This window comes from Micromesistius poutassou (genome assembly GCF_964030765.1).
Source record: "Micromesistius poutassou genome assembly, chromosome: 19".
Lineage (NCBI taxonomy): Eukaryota > Metazoa > Chordata > Actinopteri > Gadiformes > Gadidae > Micromesistius > Micromesistius poutassou.
This window is the reverse complement of record NC_140289.1, coordinates 13,148,089-13,172,912: the sequence shown is the minus strand read 5'-3', so window position 1 is coordinate 13,172,912 and position 24,824 is coordinate 13,148,089. Positions and strand designations below refer to the sequence as shown.

The following is a 24,824-nucleotide window of genomic DNA, read 5'->3' as shown; positions in this document are numbered from 1 at the left end:
TGGCCGTTCTCAGTGATCTGTAGAGGACTTATTGTGGCGTTTGTGTGCGTATCGTCATTTATAGATTCTGACCGAGATTACTCTTTCTGCGGCGGGTTTTCCCCGAGTAGGCCCGAATTCCCCCACCGAGCCTCGGATCGGAGCCGGGGTGCAGGCCGAGGAGGAGGACTAGCTCGGGGAGACATGGAGGCCAACCCTGCAGAGGGAGGGTACGTATGCTACAGTCTGGGAGAGAGATCTGAGATCAACAGTCCGCAGATACAAAGAGGACTGAGCAGGCTGCAGGCTGCAGGGCTCGGCTCTGCAGAGCACCGGGCTCTGCTCTCGGTCGAAAGGGAAAAGCAACTCTTTTTTTGTGCGGCTATGCAGAGAGATTACGATGGTGGTTGCTTTTTACGCGATATGCACAGCCTTATGGATGTCATTTGTTGATCCAAGATCACCGCTATTTTCTCCTTTTAAAATCTATTATCTTATTATCCATATCTATCTGTTAAACCCTGGCTATAACCGACCAGGTGGGGTTCGATCCCATGGATCTATAATCCATCTTCGCTTCAGACAACAAACACATTTATGATGCATATATTAACAATAGTGTATTATTATTATTATTATTCACATTTTACTCTTATAAATATGTTATGTTATCTTGTATGTTATATAATATTCATATTGTTATTTATAGCGTTTTTGTGCAGTTGCAACTTTGTGTGACCATTTCAGTTTTTGCAGGAGTTTATGTGGGCCTACTGGGAGGTGAGAGGGAACCAAGGAATATGATCATGTGTGCAGATAGATTATAAAGTATAATTTCTTCGCATTTAAACGATTTCAAACACAAACTACGATGCACTGTTATTTGCATGTTGTAAACAACGCGGCTCCTCTTTTTATAAGCGAGATCCCATGTGATTTTTCTGAAATGCTATGTGAGTAGGCTGTTAATTAGGGTAAATATTAGGAAGGCAAACATAACATTTACCCTAAAACGTCTCACTCTTAAATGATGGGAATAAATCAGGGAACGTCTGGTTGTGATTGTGCCATCACTTCAGGGAGAAAGGCATCAAGTTCAAGAAATGGTTCATGAAGAGTACTATAGTACTGTCATGTATCATGAAGAGTAGAATTAGTACTGTCATGTATCATGAAGAGTACTATAGTACTGTCATGTATGTATAATGAAGAGTGCTATAGTACTGTACTGAGTGGATCATAAAGAGTACTATAGTACTGTCATGTATCTATCATGTTAGTACTATTAATACTATCATGGATGGATCACAAAGAGTACCAGTAGTACTATCATGAAGGGTATTATAGTACTATCATAATAAGTACTCTTAGTACTATCATAATGAGTACTATTAGTACTACAATGAATTGATCACAAAGAGTACCAGTAGTACTATCATGAAGGTACTCTTAGTACTATCATAATGAGTACTATTAGTACTACAATTAATTGATCACAAAGAGTACCATAAGTACTATCATGAAAGATACTGTTGGTACTGTCATGAATGGATAATGGAAAGTACTTTTAGTGCTGTCTTGAGTAGACCATGAAGCATACTATTGATTATATCTTAAAGGGACAGAGCAAGATCCACAAATTATTCACAATATCAATTTGAATCACAAATACGTTTCAGACGCTCTGAAAAATATTTCTTATTTTACATTCATGGAAAACTAGGTACAAATCGATTGATCTAATGTGTTTATATATTTGCAAAATAATTAACATGCATGTATAACATTTGTGACTGTTGGTAAAGAAGAACCAAATGAACTTGATAAACATTCAACAATCACAATCACATTCAACAGTCACATCTGTGGTGGATGAACATGTGTGGCTGTACTATCAGGTGATGTTGTAGTGTGGCTGTACTATCAGGTGATGTTGTAGTGTGGCTGTACTATCAGGTGATGTTGTAGTGTTTACTATCAGGTCATGTTGTAGTGTGGCTGTACTATCAGGTCATGTTGTAGTGTGGCTGTACTATCAGGTCATGTTGTAGTGTGGCTGTACTATCAGGTGATGTTGTAGTGTTTACTATCAGGTCATGTTGTAGTGTGTACTATCAGGTGATGTTGTAGTGTGGCTGTACTATCAGGTGATGTTGTAGTGTTTACTATCAGGTCATGTTGTAGTGTGGCTGTACTATCAGGTGATGTTGTAGTGTTTACTATCAGGTGATGTTGTAGTGTGTACTATCAGGTCATGTTGTAGTGTTTACTATCAGGTGATGTTGTAGTGTTTACTATCAGGTCATGTTGTAGTGTTTATTATCAGGTCATGTTGTAGTGTTTACTATCAGGTGATGTTGTAGTGTTTACTATCAGGTCATGTTGTAGTGTTTATTATCAGGTCATGTTGTAGTGTTTACTATCAGGTGATGTTGTAGTGTTTATTATCAGGTCATGTTGTAGTGTTTACTATCAGGTCATGTTGTAGTGTTTACTATCAGGTCATGTTGTAGTGTTTATTATCAGGTCATGTTGTAGTGTTTACTATCAGGTCATGTTGTAGTGTTTACTATCAGGTCATGTTGTAGTGTTTATTATCAGGTCATGTTGTAGTGTTTACTATCAGGTCATGTTTTAGTGTTTACTATCAGGTGATGTTGTAGTGTGTACTATCAGGTCATGTTGTAGTGTTTACTATCAGGTGGTCTGATGCTGTAGTGTGGCTGTACTATAATGAATTGGTAGTCACAAAGTTATATGGAGCAATATTGAGTCTTAGAGTTTAATGCTGTTATCATTTGATTGTGAGAACCAACAGAAGTCTCACGTGTACCTTGTGTATTTATGTATGTAAATTAATGAAATCTCCACAAACGTTTTCGATTTATGAATATGGCAAAATATCAGTGTGAGTTCTTATAATGAGTTGGAGGGTGGCTGATGGTTTGATCACTGCAGTCATTTGTCCGTGTTTGTGTGTGTTCCAGGAGTTATCTGTGAGGTGAACCGAAGCTCCAACAATGGACCACACACACATCGGTGGGGACATGTCACCTCCGTATGCACCAAGGAAGAGGAAATCAGGCCAGTCTCAACCCAAGGGCGGTGTGCCATGTCCAGGTAATCACCCTGCCTGTGATCATATGTTAGTTGTAGTTATTGATTCTAAATGATTCAAAATATCATTTTGGTGCCCTCTGACACATCTTTCAAACATCTGTTAAAATATGGCTTAAATGCTTAAATGCTTTAATGCAAATGAGTTCTTATTTTTCTGGGGGTCAATTTGTTCTTTGCATTCACGTGACAGGCATGTGGGCGGGCAGGAAGGGGAGAACGTCAAGCAGCAGTACTCTTTATGTGTTCAAATGATCAAGAAAGATACCAGAAGGAAAAAAATAATAAATGTTCACGTAATATTAACGATTTACACACTATTGAGTCAGTAGACCATGGAAGTTTCCTTGTACTGCAAACCTTGTACTATAACGGGGATAAACTGAAAAGGTTCAAAGCCTGGAGGAACATTTTTAGTTGAGGCTGGGTTCACACATTGGGATCAAAATAACTAACGGACAGCTGTCGTCAGATTGTGAGTGGTTTTAGTTTTAAAGGAAATAACCTCCATGTCCTGCACTCAACCAACGATTTTAGGCGTTGTTTTAAGTTGAATACGACGGTTGGTCATGAAGGTTTAGAGCAATGCTGAGTGGCTGTATGCAGCGCTGGTGTGAGTGTTCCCGTTATGACACACACCTTTCTGGATGTTGGTTATGAGCCCTGTTGCTAGATTGCATAGTATCCTACACCAACAAGCTTGGACACACCATCAACCTCCAAGAAACATACATCAACATACATCGAAACAAACACCCAGCGTCTGTACGTCCAGCGTCTGTACGTCCAGCGTCTGTACGTCCAGCGTCTGTACGTCCAGCGTCTGTACACCCAGCGTCTGTACGTCCAGCGTCTGTACGCCCAGCGTCTGTACATGCAGACGACCAGTCAACACTTACTGCCCTCCATTCCATTTGTGATATCTTTTGCAAACCACATAGAATTGGTGGTTGTTTACTTGGTTGTTGTTGTTGTTGTTCATTCATTTAGTTAAGTACAAGACTGTGTGTAACAAAAGCCTTTCATTTAGTTGTAACAGTGGTTCAACGGCTGCCAGACAGAGCCTTTGAGTTGAGCGTCCTTGGACATTCAAAGGTAAGAATCAATCTATACAGACCTGTTAATAGCAAACACACGTTGTTACCAACAATGGTATAGCTGCATATGAGAAACAACACTTTTCTGTGTTTGTGTCCCTTTTCTAATACTGCCAGTCTGTGAGCGTCATGCACACGGCTGGGTTTTACTCTACCGTTATGTATTTGAATATTTTAGAGTGACGAGGCCCAAGACGCTCATAAAATGAAAAGGACTTATGGTAGGAAGAGGTGAGTGACTCCTTATCGAAACACATTATTCGATGAAATCGTTGTAATTTCCTGACATGTCACAGATTTGTACACTTCAAACCAAGGCATTAGTTAGTAATGCTAATGATTAGTTATGATAACCTGATTCGTTTTGATAACCTGATTCACCACTCTAAGCAATAGTTACCAGAGTATAAATTGCTATTAATAGATTGATATAGGAAAAATATAAGTGGTAATTGGACAATATATTCTAAAGTATGCTAACTTTGTAGTCGGTGGTCTTACCGTGGGTCTAGTGGTGAAGTCGGTGGTCTTTACGGGGAACATCTCTTCAACTCCATTGTTTGGGCTTTTAGGTTTCCGTTAACACCACTAGAAGACCCACCGCATATGCTGCTTCTCCACCGACAGTACCAGCTCCACTCGCCTCGACTTGGCCCGCCTTTTTTTGCGTTTCCATTTGCAAAAAAAGTACCCAGTACCTGGTACCGGGTACTTTTTTTTAGTACCACCTCCATCGAGGTTCCAAGCGAGCAGAGCTGGTACTTTTGTGTGACGTAAACGGGCTGCTGGCCACTGATTGGCCAGCGGCTGCAAACGGGAATAAGCACTCAAAGTTAAGTTGTGTCCGGCGTGGCTGGAGTCCACGAACCCGCTCCCGAGGGGGACACGGATCAGCGTTTCGCTGTTTCGTTTTAGTGTCGTTCCTTTCCCAGGGCTCGAGTTTCGCCTCTAACAACGTTACCATATGACAATAGATGCGTTTTTTATTTTATTTTATTTCCCATCATAACCTTTCCCGGGAATCAGGAAATAGTCTTGATCAGATTCAGATTTCCCGGGAATCCCGTCTCCCGGGATTAAACCCTAATGACGACCCGCCCATGGTGGAGAGGTTCTTTTCTACGACCCGCCCACATTGAAGAGGTACTTTTTTAGATGGAAACGCGCCTGGAACCAAACTGAGTCGTGCCGCACTAAGTCGTGGCGAGTTGAGCTGGTACTGTCGGTGGAAAAGAGGCACTATTGTCCCGTTAGACAATAGGCCCCCAGGTTGCCTTATTTCGCACCGTGAATATCCAATATTCTTAACTGAGTAACTTTTACTCAGTTTGACAAGATCAATAAGCATTTGGAACAATCCACAGTTCTGGGGCCTCATTTATCAACTGTACTTACAAACATTGCCGCACAAAGTATGAAATTTACCAAAATGTACTTATACTTAGGAATGTGTGTAAATATAAGCACAGCTCTATAAGCACAGCTCTGGTGATATTACAAGCAAAAAGCAAAGCATTAAGAGTGTCTACGTATGCATTAAGCAATCAACATCCACATATGTCCCATGTTTCCTTTAATTAGAAAACATTAAATTACTCCTTTGTCTAATTTTAAACAGACAAATTGGTGTCAAACCCTATAAAATAAATATTGGAAATGTAGTGCAATGGCTTGTCTTGCGTTATTGTAAGACTTGGCCAACCATGCTATCTGCAGGGAGTGCGTTTTCAAAGATGGTGCTGATCTGCTTGGCGAGTTGCTGACGACTCACGTCTGTGGGCTGTGACTTTTTTTTTTTTGTCAAACTATCTTTTTTTTTACTTCCGATAGTGTTCTCTCTTCCGACCCAACTGAATTAACTGCATCAGTCACTTTTCCCCATGCAGCAAGCTTCTTTTATTTGTAATGCCTCCTGCACTAAGTTAACCAAAAAGTCACTTTTGGTTAAATCAACCTCGTTTATGAGCGTTTCCATTTTAGTGTTGGAGAAGTTTATTTTCTTCGCTCTCTTTGCCATTATAGCGGTGAGGGGGAAACACATTCTCATGGTTGATAAAGGGACGCGTTGTGACCTCATCCTCATCTTCAAACCTCTTATCCGGGGTCGGGTCGCGGGGCAGCAGCTCCAGCAGGGGGCCCCAGACTTCCCCTTCCTTGGTAAGGAAAGGCAGGTCTGTGACCATATATGGTTCATTGGAGGCGTTTCGAATGCAAATGGGATGAGCGTGCATGAGCGTGGTACTTAAGAACAGGCGGGATTTATCACGATTGGTTACTTACTGAGCGTACAATTGCCTTGCGCACGTTTGATAAATAATTTTTTTTTGTACTTAAGCACATCCTAAATTGCCTTTTATAAGAGAGAATCTAGAGCCTTTTCTACGCAGGGTTGATAAATGAGGCCCCTGGCCTTGTTGTAAGTTGTGTTTAATTACTTATTTTTGTTGCATGCAAACAAGACTGAGTGAAGGTATAATATTTAAAATTTCTGCATTGAAATATCTACGACAAGACCTATGTTATATATAGGTCTTGGTTTTGTTTCCAACAATGTTCAAACCCAGAACATAGGTATTGTTATTCAAGTTTACAGGGCTTTTTACTAGTTACTTGTGGTTATTTCATCAGAATGAAATGACATAACGTGAAAAATGTTACATAACACATGAATAACACGTGAACACATTACCTCGTCCGTGAACGTGATTCTGCCTTAGACATGTCAGATCAATTCTCTCCAGAAAATCCCTTAACTCACTAACCCCGCTGAAGTGACAGGCTGGTCCTTAACCTTGCCTTAACTCACTAACCCCACCAAAGTGACAGGCTGGTCCTTAAACTTACCTTAACCTTGCTTTAACTCACTAACCCCACTGTAATGACAGGCTGGTCCTTAACCTTACCTTAACCTTGCTCACTCACTAATTAGGGGTGTAAATATTGATAGATTTGTATCAATTAATCGATTATACAGCTGACGATTCTGTGCATCGATTGGTCCGTAAGAGTATTGATTATTAAACAGTTCAGTTCTTTTACAGTGAACAGGCTGTGTGCCGTACTAGACCTGCACAGTGAGCACTGAAGTGTGTATAGAATACTGTTTCTGTATTCTCAATAAAAGGCAAATGATTCCTTTTTTTGTTGATTTATATGATAGATATTATATTAATAGATATAATGTAAAAATATTGAGTATTGAATCGTATCGAATCTAATTGAATCCTATCGTGGGTAATTCTGAAGTATCGAAAATAATGAAATCGTTGGCTTAAGAAATCAATATCATATAGAATCAAGGCTCCGATTTACAGCCCTATCACTAACCACAGGCTGGTCCTTAACCTTACCTTAACCTTACTCACTAACCACAGGCTGGTCCTTAACCTTACCTTAACCTAACTCACTAACCACACTAGTTACAGGCTGGTCCTTAACCTTACCTTAACCTTACTCACTAACCACACTAGTTACAGGCTGGTTCTTAACCTTACCTTAACCTTACTCACTAACCACACTAGTTACAGGCTGGTCCTTAACCTTACCTTAACCTTACTCACTAACCACACTAGTTACAGGCTGGTCCTTAACCTTACCTTAACCTTACTCACTAACCACACTAGTGACAGGCTGGTCCTTAACCTTACCTTAACCTTACTCACTAACCACACTAGTTACAGGCTGGTCTGTCATGTTATTACATAATGAGTACATTATGTTACAGGGTGGTACGTTGCGCTGGTACACAGAGCCTGTAATGTAAAGGGCCCCTACTCCATGCTTCTCTCCAGGTTTGAGGACCTCCAGGGCGTCCCCGTGGGGCCGGTGGAGTACCCCACCGCCAGCTGCTCTGTGATGGCCTCGGGCCCCCTGGCCAACGGCTCGGACCTGGGCTCTTTAGCCCCGCCCGCTGCCAGGCTGCCCCCCAGGCTGGTAGCCAAGGACACTTGGCCTTCGGCCCCGGAGCAGGGCAGGATGAGGCCCCAGGCGCAGCCCTGGAGCCCCAGCCGGGAGAGAGTCTCCGAGCCCCAGAGCTGGGCGGCGGGGCGCGAGCGGCCCCAGGAGCAGCTCTGGAGTTCCAGCAGAGAGCGAGCGGGACACTCCGGACAAGACCAGAGCTGGATCCCGGGGCGAGAGCGGGGCCACAGCGAGCAGGCCTGGGCCAGCGGCCGGGAGAGGGGCCCCGAACAGGCCTGGAGCTCTGGGAGAGACCGAGCCCAGGACCAGGCCTGGAACCCCGGACGTGATCCCGGGCGGGACAGAGCCCCCTCTGGGAGCGGGCAGGGCTGGGGCGCCGGGCGCAGCCAGGACCAGGCCTGGGGCCCGGCCACCAGGGACAGAGGGGAGGCACAAGTCTGGAGACCTGGTAGGCACACATATAAAGACTTTAATGTGTGTGTTGTGTGTGTGCTGTGTTTCCACTAATTGACACATTCAGTACGTTTACATGCACAGCTTAATCCGATGCTCCGCAATTGGACAACTGCAATTGTCTGCGTATACATGGCGGTGAGTAAATCGATTCATTGGCCGTGTCATACCCCTGTACGATAGTGCCTCTTTTCCACCGACAGAACCAGCTCAACTCACCACGACTTAGCGCGGCACGACTCGGTTTGGTTCCAGGCACGTCGCGTTTCCATCTAAAAAAGTACCTCTTCAACGTGGGCGGGTCGTCATTAGGGTTTAATCCCGGGAGACGGGATTCCCGGGAAATCTGATCAAGACTATTTCCTGATTCCTGGGAAAGGTTATGATGGGAAATGGGAAATAAAATAAAATAAAAAACCCAATAACTGCGCGTCTATTGTCATACGGTAACGTTGATGGAGGGGAAACTCGAGCCCTGGGAAAAGGAACGACACTGAAACGAAACAGCGAAACGCTGATCCGTGTCCCCCTCGGGAGCGGGCCCGTGGACTCCAGCCACGCCGGACACACACAACCACGCCGGACACACACAACCACGCCGGACACACACAACCACGCCGGACACACACAACCACACGCAGCCTAACTCTAGCCCCGGGAAAGGAGCGACACACACGGTGAAACGCCGATCCGTGTCCCCCTCGGGAGCGGGTCCGTGGACTCCAGTTTAACTTGGGTGATTATTCCCGCTTGCAGCCGCTGGCCAATCAGTGGCCAGCAGCCTGTTTACGTCATACAAAAGTACCAGCTCAGCTCGCTTGATGAGCAACATTTAGATGAGCAACATTTAGAAAAACATGTGTTTTTAATTCAGCCTTGGGTGAAATCATAGCGTAGTGTGTAGTGAATGCATGTTGATGATGATACACTCCTTATAGGGGGTAACTACATTGGCACGACACCGTCTTCCTCCATCTTCTTCAGCTTTTTAAATAAATCGCCGACCCGAAGTGAGTTGACAGCTGTCTACTGAAAACATCTTTCTCCCGCCAGAGCAGCCCCTCCGCCGCCCGTCCGTATACGGCATTCCCCGCCGCATCGCAAGGAATGAATAAAGATCGTAAACACGTTGGAAGAAAAAAACATTTATTTTGACAGATGTGCCCGAAGTTACTACTTTACAACCTCGTTGATGACCCACATTTAGAAAAACATGTACTTTTAATTCAGCCTTGGGTGAAATGGAAGCGTAGTGTCCGTGTGCTTCCACCTTTACTGAATGCATGCCATGCGCGCTCCCGCGGCCGGGACACAATTCTTATAGGGGGTAACTACATTCACCGGCTTCCTCCATCTTCTGTGCCACCTTTTAAAATAAATCGCCGCTTCTCATTTTCCGACGGCGACAACACGACTATTGTCTCCTTCTACTTCCGGCTCACGGCCCCGGGAAAAGATCTCGAGCATGCGCAGAACGCATAATCCAATCCCAAGCCGTACATGCACGCTTAATGCGACTAAAAGTCGAATAATCTAGGGGTCTTAATTTGACTATGAGTAACCCAATTCGATTCGATTTTAGCTTGACTAAGGTGTATACATGCATCTTAGTAATCCAATCATAGTTGGACTAACCCAATAATTCGACTTTCTTGAGTATCATGTAAACGCACTGATTGAAAGTCAGCTTTAATCAGTATTTTATTCACTTGTGTTACACCCACAGCTTGGCTGGAAACAGTTTATTTTCCTTTTTTATCTTACTGTTGTAGAGCTAATGTGATACCCTTCTAAAAACAGATTACTAACAAATGACTAAAACTAACACTGTTAGTTTTATGTCATCATGTTACAGCCCCTGAACAATGCATGACTGCGTAAATGAGAAGGCTTTTGATTATTTAACGATATATCCTGCTCCAAAACTTGCCAACATCAACATAATATATAATGTATTTGTAAGATGTTGTTAAAATTACTTCAAAGTGATTTTCGATCGTTTATGATTTGCTTACACTTGTTTACACAAAACAGCACACAGACAAAATACAAATAACCAACCATTTGGTGTCTTTTTTAAAGACTTGCCTTTAAAGAAGAGCCAGAGAGTCGAAGTTGAGAGGAATCAGCCGGTAATCACCTATCAACAGGCCCCAGAACACAAAACCTCTGGTAAGTATTACTTTATATAGTATAAAAACACTTCTAGCAAGTTCCTGAAAAACATGCAAAGTTCTCTTGCATTGAGGGAAGCAGCTAGATAAGTACATTCATACACACGTACACAAAGTGGCAGTTTGCATCAAGCATCCACATGGAGCGCATTGAGTTTTACACAGCTCCTAAAATGAACCAAAGTACCGCATTGACTGCATCCTTCATCACTAGCAGGACCCAAAAAGCTAGTGCAGGTCTGGGTATTAGTAAAAACAGAAACACAAATCTACTATAAATGAAGCTTTTGTCTCCCTGTGTGACACGCTATAGGTTCAGACAACATAAGAGACCTCCACAGCACTGCAGAGCCCCACCCCGCCCCGCCAAGCCAGGAGCCTCGAGCGCTGCTCCTCCCCTCCAAGAAGGAGCTTCCTTCCTACCCTCCAGGTGAGAGACACTGTGGCTCAGCAGGTAAAGCGCGTTGGCTGGTAACCGGAAGGTTGCTAGTTCGGTCCCCGGCTCCTCCTAGCTGAGTGTGGAGGTCTCTGAGCGAGACGCCTCACCCTGACCCGCTGGCTGTCGCCCTGCGTGGTTGACTCTGCCGTCAATGTGTGCCTGATTGGGTGAATGTCAGTCAACACTGTAAAGCGCTTTGGATAAAAGCGCTCTATAAATGAGGACCATATACATGCTTTTATTTTTTATTGCAATGCTCTTTGTGCTGGCATAAGCTCCTCCTCCTTATCCCGGCTTCAATTAGTCCAAAACTCTGCTGCCCGTATTGGAACAAGAACACGCAAGCGGAAGCACATTACTCCCGTACTTGCTTGTTTCAGGATTGTACGCGAACTGTACCGCAACTAACCGTACCGCAACTAACCGTACCGTAACTAACCGTACCGTAACTAACCGTACCGTAACTAACCGTACCGCAACTAACCGTACCGCAACTAACCGTACCGCAACTAACCGTACCGCAACTAACCGTACCGTAACTAACCGTACCGTAACTAACCGTACCGCAACTAACCGTACCGTAACTAACCGTACCGCAACTAACCGTACCGCAACTAACCGTACCGTAACTAACCGTACCGCAACTAACCGTACCGTAACTAACCGTACCGTAACTAACCGTACCGCAACTAACCGTACCGTAACTAACCGTACCGTAACTAACCGTACCGCAACTAACCGTACCGCAACTAACCGTACCGCAACTAACCGTACCGCAACTAACCGTACCGTAACTAACCGTACCGCAACTAACCGTACCGCAACTAACCGTACCGCAACTAACCGTACCGTAACTAACCGTACCGCAACTAACCGTACCGCAACTAACCGTACCGCAACTAACCGTACCGCACCGCTCGGTGGAAATGCGCCACTACACTCCTTCCCACACACTCAGATCCTCTGACCAAAATCTCTTAGATATCAGCGCACCAGACGCTCCACCCTGGGTGGCAGGTCCTTCAGTGCCTTGGCCACTCTGGAACTCCCTCCCCCAACCTCTTTGTGACTGTCCTTCTCTTCCTCTCCTCAAAGCACATCTCAAGACCACTCTGTCTAATGATCACTTCTCCACACCCAACGCATAGCTCCATCTTTCCTCCTACTCTCCTTTTCTTTTCTTTTCTTTGTTGGTGTATTTTCCTTTCCACTATGTAAATCAACCTTGGGTTTGATAAAGGTGCTATATATACAATAACTTATTATTATTAAAAGCTAAAAACCCCTCTGGCACTGATTATGTATAATAATCCATTACTGTTCTAATGTTATAAATGTACTCGTTAATTGTCAAATACACAGTGGCATAGATAAAAACAAGAAAACACGCACATTAAAAGCACATTCTACAATTTTATTGCCCATGAGAATAACAATCGTGAAATATATCTGCAAGCAGCAATTACCTGTGTGCAATTACCACCACGCAGATGTGCCCAAATATGGAAGAAAATTGGAAAACTAAGGAAATGGACCATTATCATGTTTCATGCAATTTCTCAGATCAAACTGCTGTAATTTGCTACAATGTAGACCAGCCCATTACAGCCAACTGCCTCAAATGCCGCTTTTCCACCGCCAGTACCAGCTCGACTCGACTCGCCACGCCTTTTTTGCGTTTCCATTGGCAAAAAAAGTACCTGGTACCTAGTACCGGGTACTTTTTTTTAGTACTACCTCCGTCGAGGTTCCAAGCGAGTAGAGTAGGTACTTTTGTGTGACGTAAACAGACTGCTGGTAACTGATTGGCCAGCGGCTGTAAATGGGAATAATCCGGCGTGGTTGGAGTCCGTCCGTTACCGTATGACAACAATAGTCATTGCGCTTTTTATTTTATTTTATTTCCCATCATAACCTTTCCCGGGAATCAGGAAATAGTCTTGATCAGATTCAGATTTCCCGGGAATCGCGTCTCCCGTGAATAAAACCTAATGACGACCCGCCCATGGTGGAGAGGTTCTTTTCTACGACCCGCCCACATTGAAGAGGTACTTTTTTAGATAGAAACGCACCTGGAACCGAGTCGAGGCGAGTTGAGTCGAGTCGAGCTGATACTGTCGGTGGAAAAGCGGCAAAAGGTAGCTTGGTTCCATCTTTGTTCAAGGACCGTGCCTTCACTGCTGGAAGTAGTTGACCATCGCTTAGTACTGGGTGGACTCTCCCACTTGGGATGTCACCTAGTCTAAGGACAGGGCAGATTTGAAACGTGTGGTAATGGCTGATCCCACTCACACCTGGTGGTGGAATAAGGGCCCTAAACACCAGAGTATCCCAGTTACTGACTCCTATTGTCTGTTGGATGGGCAGGCAGCCAAGAAGAGCGCTGGCAGCTGCACATCGTGGCCAAAGGAAGAGTGACCTGTCCCAAATGCAAGAGTGTCAGCAGGAAGACGGTGGAGGGCTTGAAGAAACACATGGAGAACTGCCGCCTGGTGGGTATTGGCCAAGGCACCAATATATTATCCTTAGAATATAAGCTTGTACCACCAAGGGAGGGTCCCTTGGTGGTGTAATGAATGTTAGGGTTTAGGTTATCTTAACTGCTAATTTCTGCTAGTTAAGTATTAACAAATCTGCAGGTTATGGGATTTTCAGCAACTGGGTGTAAAGAGAATTTAGTAGTAAAGAAGTAAACTCTTGTGTGACGTCTGCAGCAACCGTTCAGCTGTCCACACTGTGGGAAACAACTCAAGTCTTCAACTGGGATGAAGTACCACGTCATGGCCGACCACAGCCACTTGGTAAGACTATTCACGCCTGTTTCACCAACTTGTAAGACTATTCATTTGTGTTTCACAGACTTATAGTTTGTACAACTTTTAGTTTCGTCAAGTCAGTTATTTGTTGCAAAATTTGGGCTGCATTATCTTCCTCTCTAGCCCTCTCTGGACGATTCCCAAGGCTTGGACGAACGTGCTGTCAAAGAGAAACTGCGCAAAATTCTTAAGAGACTTGGAAAGTTAAAGTGCTCCCGCGAGGTAAGGCTCTGACAGTGCATCAGAGGGAGTTTGCCGTTTGATGGCTGAAAAATATGAAGTCATGCCACTTTATGTTTAACTGGCATTGCAGGTAGCTCACACACACCACCAGTTTAATAGGCTGGGAAAGGGCTGTTCAAAATAAACGCAACCAAGACATGCAATGGCAACTCATTTAACCATATTCAACCAAGATGTTCATATAGCTCACAATTCTTATCATGATTGAAGTGTTTTTAAGTTGTAAGTGTTGTGGTTAAAATGTCTGGATTCAGACATTCATTCAGAGTTAACATCAAAACCAAAGCATTTCTGTTTATTTCAAACTTGTCTATAACTTGTCTATCACATTTGTAAAAGATTACGATAAAAAAGCTATGGCAATCTAAGATAATTTCCAACTATAACCTCAGACTGTGACTAAGGTCAAGATAAGCGAGCATGACATTTGTTTTCCCTGATTCCTTATTGTCGTTCTTTAGTTCTATTGTTTGAGTATAACGGTGTCTGGTGTATGTTCCCCTTCTCTTGGATAGGGCTGCACTTCAGGCTTCACTAGCATCATGGGCTACGTGTACCACATGAAGAAGTGTGGTAAGCAGGAGTCTGAGCTGGAGAAGATGCTGCTCAACTGCTCTCACTGTGGGAAGGCCTACAAATCAAAGGCCGGTCTGGAGTACCACCTCAAGTCAGAGCATGCACCCGTAAGTCTCACGTTGGACATGTACCAGTCTTAAGTTGTACCAGTCTTAAGTTGTAACAGTCTCATGTTGTACCAGTCTTATGTTGTACCAGTCTTGTGTTGTAACAGTCTTATGATGGACTTATACCAGTCTTATGTTAGACTTATACCAGTCTTGTGTTGGACATGTACCAGTCTTGTGATGGACATGTACCAGTCTCATGTTGGACATGTACCAGTCTTGTGATGGACATGTACCAGTCTTGTGTTGGACATGTACCAGTCTCATGTTGGACATGTCTTATGTTGTATGTGTGCTTTCACAGTAAGAAAATTGAAGTGTGCTTTAACAACAGAAATTGAATAGTTAAAGGAAAGTGGAGCAAATATTAACTTAAGAGAATACTAACAATATATTTTATCAAAGATATATCTTGGTGATGAAGACATATATTTTTTTATGTTTTTTATTGTTCTTTGTTTTGCTTAAAGGGTCACTGTGTAGGAATAACTCCCATCTAGTGGTAAAATGATATATTGCATTCAAACGAATAGTGCTCGCTTTTTCAAATAAACTATGGTAGGCGGTATGTGCCAAGAAGCTATGACATGTCAACCAATACTACCTCATCAAGTTTCTTTGGGGTGATGAGGTACGTTATTTCAAACAAACTTCAAACTGCATTGAATCATTAGTGTGATCATGTACGAGTAATTACTCCTCGAGCAAGATAGTGATATTGGTAAGATTAATGTTGTAGCCTAACACATTTTTTACTAGTGCTTATATTGCTCTACAACGCATGAACTATGGGTAATAATTAATTAATTATTAGTAATTAATTAGTAGTGAAACATTCATTGTCAGAGATCATCACCATTAGGTTATTCAACGGTAGGAAGAGGGAGAGGACGGCTATCCACCAACAAGACCCTTAAGGCTTTTAACTATACGTGTTCTACTGTTATGCTGCCTATGTAATGAAGTACACAAACAAGCAATGAGAAAAGCTTGTAATTTAGACAGTAACATTGACTTACCTGTCGAGAAGAAAGCAGGCAACTTCAGCGTCCCTTTGAAAATAGTAATCCTTCATTAGCTCTTTAAACCTGGGAAAAGCTACCCAGATGTTTACCCTCGTTTTTTGAATTCACGTTGCCTTTTTAATTCCCTTTTTTGGCGACGAGGATTCCTTCTCCTGTGGGGTGGCATCAGTATAATCTTGCAGTATGAATGAAAGTGCAGTGCATGCTTTCAAATTTGCCGGGGCAGTGACAAGCGCGTCTCGCTGAGCTCCTTCTACGTATCAGTCACGCTGGCTTTGAGCGAAAATGCGTTTAGCCTGCTAGTACCACCTAGTGCTTTATGTCCCTCTCGGCCGTTATAGCTTTTCATAGTCCGGAATAACATGTATGGGACTTACTCGTTCAATGTAAACAATATAATATAAATATAAGAAATTCATCGGATAAGTCAGACTATTGGCAGAGGTGATTTTACACCAATGAGGACATATTTATGAATTAAAGGTCCCATGGCATGAAAATTTCACTTTATGAGGTTTTCTAACATTAAGTTGAGTTCCCCTAGCCTCCCTATGGTCCCCTAGTAGCTAAAAATTGCATTAGGTGTAAACCGAGAAGTAGCTATCTTACTCCGTCTTTGAAAAAAGGATCGCTGAAACGCTTCGATTTGGCTTCCGGTCGGTTATGACGTCATACCAGACCAGGTTACCTCCCCTTTCTCTGCTTGGCCCGCCCAGAGAATTTGGCCCGCCAATGAGACAATGAGCTAGGACCGTGCGAGCGCCACATGTGTGTGTGTGAATACACACAGTGTAACGCAAGTGTTTTTTGTTATTTGGATAACCGTTCTGCTGTTGGTGTTATGGCGCATAACACGCAACACAATAACGCAAGCTGGCATAAAGCTCCCAATTGGTGAAAAGACTAGACTGCGTCGGGTTGGTTGAGAAGGAATTGGGAACCGCGACATGGAGGAGAAAAGGATTGTTGCCCAGGCCGCCCCGGGGCTGCCTGCTGAACGCTGGCCGCCCCCGGGGCTACCCGCCCAGCCCCGCTGCCACGGCAGCAGTCCGTCGGAGCCCCGCTGGCCGCCCCCGGGGCTACCCGCCCAGCCCCGCTGCCACGGCAGCAGTCCGTCGGAGCCCCGCTGGCCGCCCCCGGGGCTACCCGCCCAGCCCCGCTGCCACGGCAGCAGTCCGTCGGAGCCCCGCTGGCCGCCCCCGGGGCTGCCCGCTGCCCGCTGAACGCTGGCCGCCCCCAGGGCTGCCCGGCTCCGACGGACAATCCTGGGTGGCGGTCCTTTTCTCCTCCATGTCGCGGCTCCCAACTCCCTCCCAACCAACCCGACTCAGACAACCCCGGGCAACAATCCCTTTCTCCTCCACTTCGCGGTTCAGTCTGTACTTAATATTGACGTGGAAGTGGAAGAACCAGAGGCGTCTGAGAACCCGACGCAGTCGTTTGAGATTCATAATATCATCCAGAGGCGCGAACAGCCTTTGAGCATGATAATATATATTATATTATATAGATATCTAAATATAATATGATATTATTTAGATATAGAGCTCCAGGACTCCCGCCTTGACCGCCTCTAAAAACAGCGCGTTTGTGGAGAGCTCAACAAACTTCATGTTAGACTCATTAGCTGCATTCACATATGGACGTGCATCCGTCTGTTCTTCGTCTATTCTACGGAGGTGCCGTATATGTGAATGACATATCCTGACGTTGGACCTCCTGAAAAAATACTACCCCCGAGGTAGTATGTTCTCCGGATGAAATGCTAATTACCTTATATGTGAATGAGCAGTAGGATGTCGGCATTTCACACCAGTTGAGTGGGTGTGTTGATGACGCTTCGGTCTACGTTTGCATGTCATTGAGTGGCACCCGCACCCTAATCGATAATCAGCCTGTTGCCTTTTGTTCACTGAATGGTTTAAAAAATATTTTTATTATTATGTTACACCTTTCCTGCTGTCGGCTCCCGGACCATAGTCGAGGAGTGGGTCTGCTTATAGGTTTGAATATGGTCAGAATGAAGCGGCCACCGATTATTGACAGGCTGTGTACTTTATTCTTAGTTTCACTAACTTTACAGTAGGGCCTACACGTTTGCACAGACACAACCAGACTCGTTCATTACCTCACTAAACTGACACACGCTACCGCTCACTCTCTCGCTCGTCCACTCACACACACACACTGCCATTCTCGCGCACACACATGCGCTACTCTCGTAACAATTATTATTGACAACAGTTAGCTGAACATTATAGGGTCCCGTCCTTCCACTCCCTGTTTTCTCAGTTAAACACAGAAATCAACTACATTTTCCCCAGTGTTTGTTAGATGTGAAATGAAGCCAAAAAAGACGCTCTCTTCCTCTGGTAACGCAGTCGTTCGCGACGCCTTTCTTGTTCGTCGCTTGTTCTTCTATTTGTCTGTAACTCATGCTCCAATCTTTCATCGATCGATGCGGATGTTGTGGATGCAACGGAATATATGCATCGCTGCAGCAACATTTAACATGATCGCGATGAGTTCTGCCCGTTTTGCCTGCGTGCTGTCTGCGGTCAAACCAAAACAAACCCGATCCCGCCTCTTGCGACCCTACGTCATATGCCGCCCCTTGCAAGCCCGCCCCCCTAAACCAGCCGGAGATTCTACTGATGACTGAGCGACACCGATCTCCGCATATCGGGCATCAAGTGTGAATAAGTGTGAATGACCCTCACGGTCGAACCTCCTGCTCCACAAATGCGGAGAAAAGACAGTTTTACAGAGTTTACACACATCCCTGCTTCTCGTGAATGATTTTGTCCTTCTCATCAATGTGTCGCCCTTCATTTTCTAATTTGTTATTTCTTTTATTATTATTATTTTTATTTTATACAGCGTTGGTTTGGCTAGCTATTAGTTATATGACACTATACAACCATCCAAATGTTATAGTCTGCAGGTACGTCAGGCGCTGATATGCATCCTCAAGTTCACTAAACTGCATGGGTCTACTAAAGTATTAAGACAATGCAATTACTTATTGAAAAATAAAGGGTGACACATTGATTAGAACGACAATATCAGTCATGGGTGTGTCATACAGATATTAAATATCTAAATATTGCAGGTGCAAATTTGGTTAGGTGTAAAAATCAGGTCTCCCAGCAGTATGAATACAGTCTGTCCTCCCTGGACCAGGTCTCCCAGCAGTATGAATACAGTCTGTCCTCCCTGGACCAGGTCTCCCTGCAGTATGAATACAGTCTGTCCTCCCTGGACCAGGTCTCCCTGCAGTATGAATACAGTCTGTCCTGGTGGGAATCCCCGGGCCACGTCAATCACAATTGTCTAAGCTTGGTAGAATAAAGAGTCATCTGAACTTATAACAATTATGGACATATATTTGGGTAATAACGGTACAATAACATACAACAATCATACAACAAACAATAAAACATAGCATACAATAATCCAAGGCCTAGATGGGAGTTCCCCCAGCGTCTCTCCAGACGTCCCCTGCATGGGAAATCAACCTGTGCTGCTCCAAGCAAGCTGAAGTCTGATGCAATGACAAAAGCGAGGACTTCTTATACAGTGGCACAGGTCTCAGAAATGCTGACAACAGCTCTGCTCCACACATGATGTGTGATGGAAAAATCCATCATGTTGTTTCCCCTTCATCATGTAAGCTCTGTCTCCTATTCCTCGCACTGTCTAGCCATCTCTTCTACTTGTTCCTAGAGTTATCCACAAACGTTAACCTTTGTGCCTGGGGTATACCGGTCACGAGGAAGCAGAGATCCCCTTATGCATTCTTCTCCCTGTTGAGAATACAGGACACTCTGTCCTTTAAGTAAACATTATTTGATTTGATCATTGACGATTGTAATGTGGGGTCTCATAGTGGTAACTTCTCAGTTAGACCCTTTGACCCTTGACCACCAAGGGTGTCGGCGAAAAGGCACAATCAACAAAGTGCAGTTACAGAAACATAATGTGAAAATATAATTTCCCCATCACACCTCCTCCCTAGGTGCTCCAGCAGCAGCAGGAGGAGGAAGAGGAGGCCCTTAAAGCCCAGAGCGAGGCCGACCCAGAGCTCACGGCCAGCGGCCGGGTGCAGCGGGCCTCGGCCCAGGTGGCCAACTTCCACCTGGCCGAGATCGCCCACAACGACCTGCCCAAGGACTGGCCCAAGAGGAAGTTCCAGTCGGACCTCGTGCCAGACGACAAAAAGGCAAGAGATGTTGTTGTTCAATCTGTATACTATCTTCAGTGTAGGTGAAGATTTGAGCCCTAACCCTAGATTTTGCACGTTCCCGTAAAGGGGTAGGGTGTCCCAATACTTAAATGGGAGTGCTGTTTTCCCCTTAAAATCATCCCTTGAACGCTAGCCAGCTCGGTAGCTGACTTGTAGTTAAGGGAACACAAAGCAAGTGTTCTTGTTAAGGGGAGAGAAATGGGACTGGGCCTGGGTCTCACTTAAACATCAACCTTCATGAGCACAAGGGGAATATATGACATCATAGAGAGCAGACAAGAGCAAGAACCAACCCAACACATAGCGAGTTGATGACATTATTGATCATAGATCATTGAGAGAGAGAGATTCCCTCGCTCTATCCGTTTTTTTTTCTTTCTACAAGTAGACCTAAAAGATGAACACTTCTTGATGACAGCATCTCTACATTATGTCTCTCCTCTGACCAGCTGAAGTACGCCCGTCCAGGTCTGCCCGCCTTCAGCCAGGAGGTCCTCAGGAAGTGGAAGAACGAGGTGAAGCTGCAGAGGAAGGTCCAGTGCCCCAACCAGGTCCTCATTATTGATATCACAGTCACATGATGTGGAAATGCTTCAGTTCATGATCAAATGCACTATGAAGATAATATTGTAACTGTTGATCTCATTGGATTCTTCCCATGCAGGGCTGTGGCTGCACCTACACCAGTGTCTCTGGCCTGAAGGCCCATCTGGGACTCTGCACTAAGGTAGGAACACATTGAACTCCAACACAAGAGGCCACACAATACTGGGCACACACTCTCTCTCTGCTCAGCTAGAATACACACAACTATAAGATGTTCCCTCTCACAAGTATTTAAGCTGGCAAGTTTTAACAGCCCTTAATTAAGGTAAGCTGTGGTTTTGTAGAGAGACTACTGAGTCTGTACTCTGGTGGCGACTGAAATTCTACTCTGGGGCGACTGAGTCTCTACTCTGGTGGCTGCTGAGTGGTTCCTCTTCTGCTCTTCCTACAGGGTGACTTTGAGGCGGGGAAATACCGTTGTTTGATCTGCGGCAAGGAGTTCAATTCCGAGAGTGGAGTCAAGTATCACATCAACTCTGTTCATTCACAGGTAAAGATGGCAGTCCTCTTATTCTTCTCTAGATTTAACATGCACACATGGTTAGGTCTTAACTATGTTGGTCTCTCACTTCCCTGCTATTGCTTGAACAGGAATGGTTTGTGACAAACAAGAAAGCATCAAAGAAGTTTGAAAAGTACCTTCGGAGCCGGCCCAAGGAGATGGTGCATGGAGTGGACCAGCACATCATCGAGCAGTACCACCAGCATCACATGAACCACCACCACCTCCACCACCACCACCTGCAGCACCACCAGCAGCACCACCATCAACACCACCAGCACGATCAGCAGCTCCAGCAGATCCAGCACCAACCCTTGCAGCAGCCCCTGCAGCCCCTGCATCACCTCCAGCACCAGGCCCACCTCCTGCACGCGGTGGAGCACCAGCAGCACCACCACCACAACCACAACCACAGTGGCCCCCAGATGGAGCCGCAGCTCAGCCAGGAGGTGCAGCAGCAGCAGCAGCAGCCACCGCCGCCACTCCTCCACTACACCCCGCTGGAGCCACCCGTGGGCTCCATGTGGGTGGAGGTGGAGCGGAGGGAGACGGTGGCCGGGGGCGGGCCGGGGGCAGAGCAGGCCCAGGTGGAGATGGGGATGGTGAGTGGAGACAAACCCCGGCCGATGGATGGAGGAGCGGGGGGCGGGGGCTCAGAGTGCAAGCGGAGAGAGAAGGCGGAGCGGGTGGAGGAGCGGGGCAAGGCGGAGAGCAGGAGGAAGGATTGCTTCGCTTACGGAGGAGGAGGAGGAGGAGGAGTGGCTGTGGGCGGGAGCAGCAGCAGTAGTAGCAGCAGCAGCAGCAATACGGGCAGCTCGTCCAGCGAATCAGAGCTGGAGCAGCAGGAGCGGCAGAGACAGATCGACCAGTGGAACCTGAAGAGGCCTGGGAACATGGAGGTCCACCACGAGGCTGCTAAACGGCAGAGGAACACCTAAAGAACTGTACCTTATGGTACAACAAGAGGTCAATAATGGTCTTACTTACTTGTGAATTGTCTTGCCATTGTCTAATTTCAACCTTAATTCTGATCAAGCAATTTTGTTTTGTTTTTTTTAATTTGAAAACAACATGAGACATACACAAGAGGGTAGCTTGCCATGAGAATGGGTTTTAGACAACGCAAAGTATGTACAGGAAGTACCGTAGCTTACGGTTAAACCTAATTGAATGTCGCCGTGTGTGTATTGCACAAGTTGGCATGAACCAAAAATTCCGTCATCACGGCCTTGTGCGCGGGTCATTCGGAGATGGGCCATTTGTCGCGCACCACCGGAAATTTTGTAGGTTGAAAAAGCAGACGGCGCCAACTGCCTTCCACAACAATGTTGCGGTGATGTGGCGACCATTAACGCCCCGGCCATGTGTGGACGGAGCGCGTCACCAACAGCTGTAGATTAAACCTACAGCTGAACACATTGGACTTTTTAATTTTTTACTTAAACCTGATCTCAATTTAGTATCAAGTATCACAATGAGTAAAACATATCGATAGTGCTCCTCTATAGCTAATCTCCTACTTCCTACTCCTCATGCTGTCATCACTTCTTACTCCTCATGTTGTCATCACTTCTTACTCCTCATGTTGTCATTACTTCTTACTCCTCTCATGTTGTCATTACTTCTTACTCCTCTCATGCTGTCATTACTTCTTACTCCTCATGTTGTCATTACTTCTTACTCCTCATGTTGTCATTACTTCTTACTCCTCTTGTTGTCATCACTTCTTACTCCTCATGTTGTCATCACTTCTTACTCCTCATGTTGTCATTGCTCCAGTGGTGACCTGAGGGGAGTTAAAGGGTTCCATGCATGGCAGCATGCAGCGCCGTCACTCCATTCTGCCCCCTCCTACCCTGGCACTGAGGAATATCCTTCCAGAAAACATGAGGGGCATGCCTAACACGCATATAGAAAAGGAGCAGTTGAGAAAGGGACTCCTGTCTATATGTGCCGTCCTGACAAGGAGACCTCTCTCTTGGTCTAAACTCCAGGTGTATTTAACCAATAGCATGTCATGTTTTATGTACTCTGCATTTTATATATTTGATATAGTGGCGTACGCTCCTGGATGGTTGTCTGCTGTATGTTTGTGCGGCTTTATTTTCAAAATGTGTTCTATGTACAGTTCGGATGGACAAAGAGGCAATTATCCTTTGTTAAATTTATAACCATGTTTATTCAGTTCAATTATTAATGTTTTGTTTCTTATCTCGTGTTGATATAATCCCTGTCTGTGCTCTTCCATTTAATCATCTTTAGAGTAAATATTAGAGACATTTATATACTTTTTGAGTTGTATGTTAATTAGCCCATTGATCAAATGATGATCACTTGATCGCTGTAAAGCAGTTCTAATGATATATATGTTGAGAATAGGTACTAATCTGTTTGTGTTCAAAGTGCATTTCAAAGTCCTTCCCTCAGATGGCGTATGTGGCATCTGGTGGTATCAAGTTTAGCTTAGTTCAAGTTAGTGAATAAATATATAGAAAGGAGTAATGGACTACTGAATGTCTGTCCAGTTACCATACATAGAACCATTGACTGAAAAGATAACATTTCTGTTGAGGCTAGGACCAAAAGTGATAACATCATGCATGCACTTCCAGCTCAGGCACAAAGAAAAGCCCTTCATGCTCGACAAAAAGAGATTTCAAGACACATCATTTGAGGCCAACTTCAAAATCAGATTTTTTTTCTATTTCCAGGGCAAGGCAAAAAAGACAAATATTTAAGGCATTTGTTTGAATCTAATATTCTGGGAAGGATAATTGAATATATATTGGCGATATGAAAATTCTCTTAAGTGTGTCCTATATTTTACCTGCTGTAAATCTCTGATAGCTCGTATCTCTCTTTTACTCCCTCATCTAAAGGGCGTTACGTGTTGAAATATTAAGGTCTCAAAGGCTGTCAAAGTACTGTAGTACCTTTCCAACTCATAGCACACACTAATAGAGCCATACCTCTGATTTCTAAGGTCTAAAAAAGATTAGACTTCAAGTACATGTTAAGTCTAGGCCAGGTAAGTGAATAACTACATTTGTAAAGTTAACATTTTTAGTAGCACCACGTTCTCTATTTTGTTGGGCATAGTTTGTATTCCGTGGAAAAAAGGCGTTGTCTCTCAGCCTGCGTTAATAGCCTATATATTGAACGCATTACTTGTTAGGCCTTCTTGTTTTTCTAGAAGTTATGTGCTGCTATTTCTTAGTACCAGCTAATACTAAATAAAGCACTATTCATGGTCAAATTGCGGTCTGTGTCTATTTATTTGATTGAGTAGGTTTTTAATTTACTGTCCTCAATTTTTTTAGCATAACAGTCAATTCATGAGATGAATGGCTGCTTATGATGGTGAAAAAAAGGCATCATTGTAGTGATGAGGATTGTTATAGCTAAATGGCCATCATTTAGATTTTAGTTAAATAAATGTCTTAACACTTTTATCATGGATTATCTCATTAGCTGGTAGATCCTGGGTTTGTCTTAAGATCAAATTTTACATGATGCTTGCCTGGAG

At 44.4% G+C, this 24,824-nt stretch overlaps 1 protein-coding gene across 1 annotated transcript; it reads left to right on the top strand.

Annotated features, from left to right (window-relative positions):
* znf512 (zinc finger protein 512) lies at window positions 1–24,502 on the top strand. Its single transcript, XM_084483662.1, has 16 exons — window positions 1–209; window positions 2,967–3,099; window positions 4,127–4,191; window positions 4,372–4,424; window positions 7,985–8,559; window positions 10,647–10,736; window positions 11,052–11,168; window positions 13,545–13,669; window positions 13,892–13,978; window positions 14,117–14,215; window positions 14,752–14,919; window positions 19,963–20,166; window positions 20,640–20,741; window positions 20,855–20,917; window positions 21,188–21,286; window positions 21,388–24,502. The coding sequence occupies exons 2-16, from the start codon at window positions 3,000–3,002 to the stop codon at window positions 22,234–22,236; spliced, it is 2,796 nt and encodes a 931-aa protein (XP_084339788.1). The 5' UTR covers window positions 1–209; window positions 2,967–2,999; the 3' UTR covers window positions 22,237–24,502.
* The last annotated feature ends 322 nt before the right edge of the window (window positions 24,503–24,824 follow it).

Coding starts and splice junctions, on each gene's coding strand:
- znf512 (XM_084483662.1), top strand. CDS start 3,000: ATGGACCACACACACATCGGTGGGGACATGTCACCTCCGTATGCACCA. Junction 8,560..10,646: donor GGCACAAGTCTGGAGACCTG/GTAGGCACACAT, acceptor TCTTTTTTAAAG/ACTTGCCTTTAAAGAAGAGC. Junction 13,979..14,116: donor TGGCCGACCACAGCCACTTG/GTAAGACTATTC, acceptor CTTCCTCTCTAG/CCCTCTCTGGACGATTCCCA.